This window comes from Fonticula alba (genome assembly GCF_000388065.1).
Source record: "Fonticula alba strain ATCC 38817 unplaced genomic scaffold supercont2.9, whole genome shotgun sequence".
In the NCBI taxonomy this organism is placed as follows: Eukaryota; order Rotosphaerida; family Fonticulaceae; genus Fonticula; species Fonticula alba.
The window spans coordinates 64,115-73,744 of NW_009242979.1; the positions used below are offsets into that span (position 1 = coordinate 64,115).

At 67.2% G+C, this 9,630-nt stretch overlaps 2 protein-coding genes across 2 annotated transcripts in view; both read left to right on the forward strand.

Moving 5' to 3' along the window:
- The window catches only part of H696_05091 (TKL protein kinase), an 8,649-nt gene extending 6,926 nt beyond the window's left edge, over nt 1-1,723 (forward strand). Inside the window, exons 3-6 of the mRNA XM_009498942.1 lie at nt 124-450; nt 587-644; nt 730-1,217; nt 1,356-1,723. Coding sequence (XP_009497217.1) covers nt 124-450; nt 587-644; nt 730-1,217; nt 1,356-1,552 — 1,070 coding nt within the window. The 3' untranslated portion in view covers nt 1,553-1,723. The remainder of the gene's footprint in view (nt 1-123; nt 451-586; nt 645-729; nt 1,218-1,355) is intronic.
- Nucleotides 1,724-5,756: 4,033 nt separating this feature from the next.
- H696_05092 (serine/threonine protein kinase) overlaps nt 5,757-9,630 on the forward strand; it is a gene marked incomplete at both ends in the record, with an annotated part of 11,294 nt that continues 7,420 nt past the window's right edge. The window contains 2 exons of the mRNA XM_009498943.1: nt 5,757-7,095; nt 7,349-9,584. Coding sequence (XP_009497218.1) covers nt 5,757-7,095; nt 7,349-9,584 — 3,575 coding nt within the window. The remainder of the gene's footprint in view (nt 7,096-7,348; nt 9,585-9,630) is intronic.

Sequence of the window (9,630 nt, forward strand, 5' to 3'; positions counted from 1 at the left end):
CTCTCGGGGTCGCCTTGGTACGATGCTTCGGCCGCGAGCGCCGGTCGGTGGATGCTCCGGTTGACTGACACTGCCCCTCCCTGCCCTGTGCCCTGCCCTCCTCCCGGTCCCTGCCGCTTGTAGCTCTGGGTCTCGGCATCGGTCTCGGCCTGTTGTTCGTCCTGTTGTTGCTGGCGGTCGTGGTGTTGCTGTTCCTTCGGCACCGGCGGGCGCCGGCGGCGAAGAAGTCCCCTGGCGAGGAGGATGCCCATGCGACGGTGCTCAACACAATTGTCGAGTTGTCACTGCCCGGCAGCATCATTGTCAATATCATGGCCGATTTCTCGCCCCTCGGCGAGGAGAACCTCGGCGCCGGGACCCAGGCGTCCGTCTATGCCGCACGTGCCGTCGGGGCCGGGATCTCCGATCGCCTCAAGTGTCCGCACACCGTCGCCATCAAGCGCCTCAAGGGTGCGCCTTCCTGCCTCGGTCGCATGGTGGCCAGCTGCCCTGGTGGCCCCTCTTCCCTCGCATTTGCCCCCGCGGGGCCCCCCCCCCCCCCCCCCTGCCGGTGTTTAACCATTGTCCCTTTTTGCGTGCGATTCAGCCGACACCTTGCGGCCCAGCCAGGCGCCGCTCTTCCAAAATGAGGTTGCCCTCATGTGGTACGTCACCATGCGAGGCCCGGGGCGGGATGGCTTGAATCACCGCGTGCCGGCTCTCACACTGGACCTTCTGCACGCGCGCCAGGATGCTGCGCGATGCGCCGAACGTGGTGCAGCTGTACGGCTACTCCGAGACGCCACCGGCCATTGTCATGGAGCGCTTCCAGGCCAGCCTGGACACGCTGCTCCATTCGGATGTGGCTCTGTCGCCGGTGCAGCTTCTGGACATTGTCCAGCAATGGGCCACCGGGCTTGAGGCCATGCACGCGCATGGGGTGGCCCATTGCGACCTGAAGCCCGGCAATGTTTTCGTAGCCCTCCGGGCGGATGGCGGTTGGGCTGCCTCGCTCGGGGACCTGGGCACCTCGCGGAACCTGAGCACCGACCGGTCCTCGGCCCTTGTCAACCAGCCGCCCGAGCTGAGTGCGCTGACAGCGCGATACGCGGCGCCCGAGGTGCTGGCCGCCTTCCAGCGCCGGCGCCCGCTGGACACCGAGCTCTACCTTCCGGCGGACATCTACTCGGCGGCGGTGCTGCTGTGGGAGTGCCTCCACCGCCGGGTCCCGTGGCAGGGTGCGTGCTGGGATGGTGTTTTCTTTTTTCTTCGGTCTCCCCCCGTCGACCGCTCGTCGTCCCCGAGCCAGGGCCTAACTTTTCCGCTTCCTCCCCATGTCCCCCCCCCCCCCCCCCCCCCCCGGGGCCTGCGTGCAGGCCAAGGCTTCGAGGAGATTGCGGCACAGGTCCTGGCCGGCGACCGGCCAGACGCCGGTGGCTCGGTCCCCCTCGCCGCTGACCCTCTGGCCGACATGCTGCCGCTTGCCTGGGACTCCAACCCCCATTCCCGGCCGATGGCTGCCTCTTTCCGTCTCAAGTGCTCGATGGCCTGGCTGGCTGCCGGGGGGGATTAGCCGGCCCCCGGCGCTGGCGGGCGTCCCTCTCACAGGTTGTTGTCGTCGCCGCCGTCCCGATGCGGTCGAACAAAGGAGACAAGAGGCACGGGGCGCTCCCAGCCCCATAGAATGTCTCTCCGTACTTGGCGCGAAGCATCGAATATACACATTCCCCCCCCCCTTTGGCAATCTCCCTCTCGCCCGCCCTCCGGGGGATCGCTGGTTCCGATCCTGTTGCCCGAGGCCCGGTGCCGTGGCGGCCGGTGGCCAGGGCGCATGTGTGCCACGTGAAGGCCGGGGGGGGGATCTACGGGCAGTTTCACCGTGCTGCCAATGGATCGTGCTTTGGCTCCATCCCGGTGCGCCACCGGATCCAGGGGGCCTCGCTTGGGCGCCGCCCCCGCGGGCGGGGTCCTCCGAGCGATCTCCCCGCGGCATGGCCGAGCATTTTCCACCACCGCCGGAGGGGCGCCTCACCGGCGCCATTGTTTCGGGTCCCTGCCCCGAGTTCCGGCTTGGCGGCCTGCGCGTGCGGCCTCGACCGAGTGTCGGGCTGTCGCCTCCACGCCTCCACGGCATGCCTGCCTCGGGGCCGATTTCCCGGGAGGCGGGATTCCTGGCTATTTGTCGAGAATGGCCGGCGCAGCCTGGGTTTGTTCGACGGTTCTTGCGGATGGCTCCCCTCGGGAACGACCCACGGTGCCCTGCTTGCTGGGCCTGTGTCCTGCATTTCGGCCATCCGTGGGACGATTGGGCTTGCGCCAGGAAAGGGGCGGGGGGAGTGCGGAAGATCTCCCATCGGCCGGGGCCGCTCAAGCAGCCTGACCTGGTGCACGCCGTGGACTGGGCCCCTTTCTGTCCCAGGGGCCAGCCCTTTTGAGGGCCAATGGTGCATGCCCTTCAAGGGAGGTTCCTTCTGTCCCCGCCAGGTCGGCAGCATTCCCGGGCAGATGGTCCGGCTGGATGCCGCTCGGGCGGGGCTCCCACAGCCGGGTGGGCATTTCCCCCTGGTGCCTCGGTGCCAGGCAGCTCGCGCCGCCGGCATCCACCCGACCGATGGTCGTTCCTCTCTTCCGGCGGCTGGCCTGCTGTCGGGGCCATGCCCTGGTCCGGCTGTTTCCCCGAAGACGAGGCAGGCACCCTGCGCCGGGGTGGCAGCAAAGGTGCCCGGGCGCCGAGCCCGCGAATGCCCAGTGGCCGAGAGCGCGTCCGCTGGGCCAGTGCCCACCCGGCACGCCCGGCCGACTGCCATGCGGCTCGTGTGCGCCCCCGTGAAGGGGGGACTTCCGAGCTGGATGGGCAGCTTCCGATGGTGGTCCCTGGTGGAGGCGCGGCAGCCAGGCGCCTGGCCGCCATGCTGCCGGACAAGCGCGACAATGGGGCGGCCCGCCGCGCCTCGCCGGTGACAAGGCTCCAGCCGACATGTCGATGCGGGGTCGCGTTCCCCTCGGCCACCCGGCGGGTCTCGGTCAGCGTCGGCCTCTTGCGATGTCGGCCACCGACTGTGCATTCGAGGGAAGGACCACTCGGGGAAGGTGCCAGGAAAATGCACGTGGCTGATCGGCCGCCCGTGGGCTTGGCAGGCTTCGGGCAATTTGGCCCAGCCCTCAGCTGTGGCCTTCGTCGCCGCATGGCCAGCCCCGGGCACCGGTGACATCTCCTTCGGATCGATGGCGCCTCGTGTCTGGGCGCCATCGATGGACCGCGTGCGAGTCGTCATTTTCATTGGCTGGCTCAGGACCGGTGGCCGGGTCTTCTGCCCGAAGCATGCCGGCTGGTCTCTCGGCCAGGGGGTCAGACAGATTGCATGGGCAGCCCGAACCTCGCCCCGGGTCTTTGGGCACGAGCCCGGCCTTCTCCCCCGCACCGGGCCTGTCTGGACATCCATCGTGGCGGACCAGCTTGCGGGTGTCGGTCCCGGCGACCCCATGCCGGCCTGCCCCCCTGCCCCGATTCCCTCCCTGCTGGACTGCGGCACGGACCACTGTCGGCACGGGGCGCATGCCGTGGGCCGGGAATCGACGTGGCGCCAGCCGGCCCCCCCGGCATCTGGCGCACGTCCAGCCGGGGCACCGGCGCCAATGTCGGCCTGTCGGGCGCCGGGGGGTGGACTCCTCCTTGGCTGCCGGTGGGCACGGCTGCCCAGTCCCGCTCGGGTGCACCGTCGCGAGTGGCGGTCGCGCTTTTTTCTTTTCGCCCCGCTCGTTCGCCAAGTGTGCGCCTCGATGCCGCGGGACATGGTGCGACGCGGACATGCGCCCGGGAGATGTCGCGGCAAAGTCGCTGACGCGCTTGGGCTGTGGTGTTCCCGCGGAATGGGCGCGCCGGGCAGAATGGCTCCTGGACAGCCAGGGCGCCAGCTCCCCCTCCCCTCCGGCTCCCGCGGCATTCCGACGCTCCCTTGACCGGCCGCATGTCCTGGGGCCGAGATTCCCTTCCGGGTCTCGGCGGCAGGCCATCGTGTCGGGGGATGGGCGTCGCTCTGGCGTCTGTGATGGAGGGGCCGAGCGGGCTCTTCCCCCCCCCCCGGGCCGCCGCCCTTCGCGAGACCTTGGTTGTTCGAGCACCGAGCCCCATGCCCTGGCGATGGGCCTCATTCAGGCCCCGGCAGTGCGGCGCATCCCACTCGGGCCTGCGCCATGGGTGGGGCCGTCGATGCGCCTTCACGCAGGGGGCGGGCTGCTCGTTGGCTTGTTGTCCCTGGCTGTGCTCCTGGTCCATGGCCCATGTGTGTCGCACTGGTGGTCCGGCAGGCATGCGCCGGGGCCCGGACGCGGGACCCCAGCCCCCGAAGCCGGGCCGAGATAATGGTCAAGCTCGCGTGCGACAGGCGAGGCTGACGACTCGGGCCCTGCGCGGCAGGGCCACCGCCAGTCGCAAGCATCTGGCGTCTGCCTGTCGGAGATCCTTGCCTGGCAGGCCGGCACCTGGCCGGGCGGGCGCATTCCCCGTCGAAGGCAGGCGGCCTGCCAGCGCTCTGCGGCACGAGAAGACCGGGCGCTCCGAGTGGTCCCAGCTGCTCGGTTGGGGTGTCCGAGCTTGGCTGGCGGCTCCCGGACGCGCCATACCCGGTGCGGTATCTCCGGCCGCCGGTGCCGGTCCCTTCCCGGCCGATGCCTCCCGGCAGGCCGCTCGCCCTGCCAGGCCGGCAGTGCTGCGGCCCCAGGTGGCTGAGCAGCGCCGCGAACGGGCGCCCGTCATTCCCGGCAATGGTCAACGCACCGGCGGACTGATGCTCTCACGGCAGGCCTAGTCATGGGACACAGTAGCATGCAACGCCTCCAAGGGGGCGGACCATCCGGACCCCTGCTCCCCGCGCCAGTACCGCAGAGACCCCGGGCCGCCGCCCCGCCGGGGGGGGGGGGGGGGCAGCGACATGCGCGTCGAGGGGGACATATGGCCTGCGGGCTGGCCGCTTGAAGTTGCACTGTCTCCTTCGGTCCCGGCATCTGCGTGTGCCCGGCTGGCGGTGGTTCCCGGGGATCCAGGCAGGGGGCAGGACGCGTGTTTGCTCTGCTGCTTGGGCATCGGCGTCGAGACATATGGCCCCTATGGGTGGCTGTTCGCCGCGCAGGTGCTGGCCGGGGGGGGGCGGCCCAGCGCGGCCGGCCGTGGGGGGCTCGGGCCCGAGTCGCGCTTTGAGGACCTGCTGCAGCTGGCCTGGGACTCGAACACGTGCGCCCGGCCACGCTGGGCCGCCCCGCAAGAACAACATGGCTGGTATTACTGCCAGAGGTGACATGCAAATTCGCTCTGGGCGATTGTCAAATTAGCACGCGTCGCACGCGTCTCCTCCCATCGCGGCCCCCTGCAACTCCCAATGCATGCAGACGCCAGCCAATCTCGCTCATTTCGGCGTGGACGGTCTCGACCCATCCCCGGAAACCCTCGTCGTTTACGCCGCCAGCCTGCTCTTCGCGCTCATTCCCGAGTCACCAGGAGCACCAGGAGCTTTTCCATCCCCCCGGCCCCCCCCCCCCCCTTTCGAATGCCCGGAGGATTACACGCAGGGGGCATGCATCACTCCGGGCCTTTGGTGGCTGTCCGGAGCCAAAGCGGCCAGTTCCAGGGGGAAAAAGCAACAACGAAAAACCAACCCCCTTGGAGCCCGCCGCCCACCAGGCCGTTGGTCAGACACTCCCCCCCCCCTCCCCTTGTGTTCTTTTTCCCTCCCCCTTTCCCCCGTGTCCCTGTCCTCGACTAGCTCGCTCCCCGGGCTGCCATGGTGGGCCAACAGCCGGTGCTGATGCACCTGATCCGCCTCCTGGCCCTTGTCATCATCGCTGCGACTACCTCGCACGCGCAAGACGTGGCCTACTGCCAAGCGCCGCATTCGCTCATGGGTGACGCTCAGGGCATTCTTCTCCAAGCAACCGGCTCACTTCCGACGGGTGCCGTGCTCTTTGGCCAGTCCAAGGTGGAGATCTTCCAGCAGGATTACATCTCCTTCGGCGCGGCTGGGGAATTTCGCCTCGGGCTTGCCTTCAATCCGAACCAGGCGAGCCAGGCCTTTTACCCCCCCGGGGGAGCGGATTTCCCCGCCGGTTGGGAACGACACATCCTGTCAAGTCCGGGCGATTCCCCCTTGCTGCTGGCAGTTGGACCGGCAGAGGCTCGTCTCTTCTCCTCCACAGGCAACTCTCCGCTGAGTTTCCCCAGCCAAGCCTTGGGAAGGCTGCTTGCGACATCATCTCCGCGCCCGAACCAAGCCATCCTCCTTACTCTCCTGCCAAACTCTTTTTTCCTTCTCGTGCACATGTTCGCTAATAGCAGCCACCACAAAGAAATCTCCCCCATGCTCCCCGGTGGCGTGCTTCCGGGAAGTGCCATGCGCGCTGCGCGTGCTGCCGATCCTTGCGTGTTTTATATCTGGCAGCACAAGAACCTGCTGCGTCTCACCTACTCGTATGATGACAATTCCGTGGATGTAGACCGATCTCTACTGAATGCGGTGATCCTTGATCTTGTGCCAACCAGACTCTCATCAGACACCGGGCCCGACAGCGAGGACCTGCTCCTTCTGATGGAGGGGGGTCATTGGCATGTGCTGCGGGATGGCCAGCTGCCTGTAAATGGGGCCCTGGGCGAGGGGATGCCGCAGCCGGACTTTGCTCCCGGACAAATCCTGGCCCCCTTCAGTCATGAACTGGTTGATGGGGCCCGCACCTCGATCGCCTTCTACCGGGACGACGGCATCGCCGGGCCAAAATTCTGGCGCTTGGAGTTTGCCCCCAGTGGCACACTGATCCGCGTGCGGTCGGTACTTTTCCCGACCGGCGCCACCGACCTGGAGGCCCTCAGGCCGATGTTCCTTCGAATCGATGACTCGGACGCTGTGCGGCTCGTATTGGCCAACTCCCGGGCATACTTCGACCCGGTGGACTTTGGCTGCGGCGATCCGGCCAACACCCTCCCTGGGGATGAGTCAATTACTTGCCTTTCAAGCAGCAGCTCCGGCTGGACATGCAATACCGGCAGGGTCCCCGGCATCTTTGGCAAGGGCGAGCGTCTGTGCAATGCCTGCCGGGACGGCTTTGGGGCTTTCCTCAATCCGAATGGGGGTACGGCTGGTGGCTATCTTCTTTTGCCAGCCTTCCGTGTGTGTGTGTGTGTGTGTGTGTGAACGCGAGCGGAAACGTATGCCGGGGAGGAGGCGCGGGGTCAGGAAAACATGACAAAAGCCCCCCCCTCCCCAACAATAGGGACACACACTATGTCGCTAACCTCAAGCGCCCCATCGGAAACTCTCCTCGCGCCCGGATGCTCCTCCCTCCCCTTCTCTGTGTGCCCCTTGAATAGCTGTCGCATGCACAGCCTGCTCGACACCTAATTGTGCCACATGCGACTCCAGCACTGGCGAGTGCCTGGTTTGCCTGACTGGGTATCTGGTTGTCATCTCGGATCAAACATTCTGTCTGGAAAGCTGCCCGACCGGCCTCCAGCCCGTGGGCAATGTATGCCAAGATGCCAGCATCGGCACTCGCATCCAATCGGATGTGAGCTTCACCCAGGCAACGGTCAGCGGTACCGCCTGGAACCCGGCCGGACAGGACCCGGTGGATGTGCTCCTTCCGACGGTGCTTCTAGTGCAGGCGGGAGCCGTGTACCTGCCCTGGAGCCAGGACGTCCGGCCCCCGCGTTTGCTTGGCCTCCGGTCCAGCGGCCTGCCCCTACTGATCACCCCCATGAGCACGGTCGCCGAGGAAAACCTCCAGTCGGTTGATGCCATTGCCCCGGGGAATTGGCCGTCGATGGGCCAGTCCAGCCTCCGGGGCGCCATCGAAATCCTCCAACCAAGCTCCGAGTCGGGATACCACGACGCCGTGGTTGTCTATTGCAGCAGCGCGGGCCTGTCCTTCGTCTGGCTGAAATGTCTATCGGTCCCCGTGGGCCCTGTGGGCACGCCCTGCAAGGCTGACTTGTCTCTGTCGTCACAGAACGAGAGACCATGTGACGCGATTGCGGCTTTTGCGGATGGCCGAACGATTGCCGTGACCGACAGCACGGGGACCCGGCTTTTTCGGTTCTCCTCAGGCGGGAGCTTTTCCCAGGTGCCCCTCTTCGGGGGGCCCGGCTTGCCGGTCCTCCTGCCGGGTCCCTCGTCGGCTGGGGATGCCCAGCTCATGGTTCTCAGCGATTCCCACGGGAATCTAACGGTGTCGCCGCTGGCCATGCATTTGGCAAATGACCTGCGCTTGTCTTCGGTGCGGATGAATGTGTTCGCCAGGAACAAGCCGGCGGGCCTTCGGCCCTTGGTCCTGCCGACTCCCAGCCGAGCCGGCCAATCCACGGGCGACTTCCTGGCCAGCTGTCTGGAAGCCGACCCCAATGGAATGGGCACCCTCTGGACGGTGTCTCATCTGCCCGGGGGGTGGGCTCCTCGCGGTCAGACTGCCGGATTGCCCAGTCGATCGCACACCCTGCTGGCGCTGGCAGATACCCCGGACGATTACCGCATCGAGGCCGTTCCTCTGGAGGGCATGCCCCTGACTCCGGGGATGCTTGTGCTGATGGTGGACAGATTCTTCGCCATGGCCATCCTCCACTGTGAGCCGGACCGGGCCAATTGCTTCTTCCTGCCTGCTCGGAAAGTCACCCTGCCGGAGGAACTCCTGTTGACCGCCGCTGCCATGTTTGTTGCCGTGCCTTCGCCATCCTCGGGAATAACGCCCCCCATGGGTGTCGCCGGCCAGGCCACCTCCCTGGGGCCCTCCATCTTGACGGCCTCCTTCATGGTGCTGCTGAAGGACAATGTCCTTCCCTTCCGAGTGGATGTCACGGTGGCCCTGTGCCCTGGCGCTGGCCCGGGGATTTATCTCCCCGACTGCCTGCCCTGCCATGATACCTGCCACACTTGCTTCGGGTCCCTGCCAAGCCAGTGCATCGAGTGCCATCTCGCGGCCCCGGGACACTTGCCGGGCGTGTGCCTGGCCAGCTGCCCAGCCGGCCTCCACCAGGTCCCCAACACTCGGACATGCGACTGCCACCAGGACTGCGACCAATGCGAGGCTGATACCAGCCTCAACCGGTTCTACTGCACCGACTGTGCGGTCGGGCTGGCCCTGGATGTGTCTGATCCCCTGGCCGATCGTTGCCTCCCGTGTCACGACAGCTGCCGGGCATGTCGCTTTCCCGATGATGAGGCCGCCTGCGATGGCTGTGCCCTGGGCTTCTTCGAGCATGGTGGGCTTTGTCTTGCGGCCTGTCCACCGGGCACTTGGGCCAATGGGGTTGACCGAAAGTGCTCGGCCTGTCCAGATGGCTGCACCGCCTGCACCGGGACCGACGCCTGCAGTGCCTGCTCGGCTGGATGGTACCACGACCCGGACGCCAGCAAGTGCCATGCGTGTCCGATGACTTGCGATGAGTGCACCTCCCCTGGGGTTTGCAGCCTCTGCCGCCCGGGGCTGGTTTTCCTGTCGCCCAATCCCTCGGTCGGGTCCCTCTGTGGCAGCACCTGTGCCCCGGGCGAGTATGTCGGGCCCGGCCGGTGCATGGCCTGCGACGGGTCGTGTGCCCTGTGCACTGGCGGGCCGGCGGTGTGCTCGGTGTGCGCGCCGGGCCACCGGTGGGCCGGGCCGGCCCCGGCCCCGGGC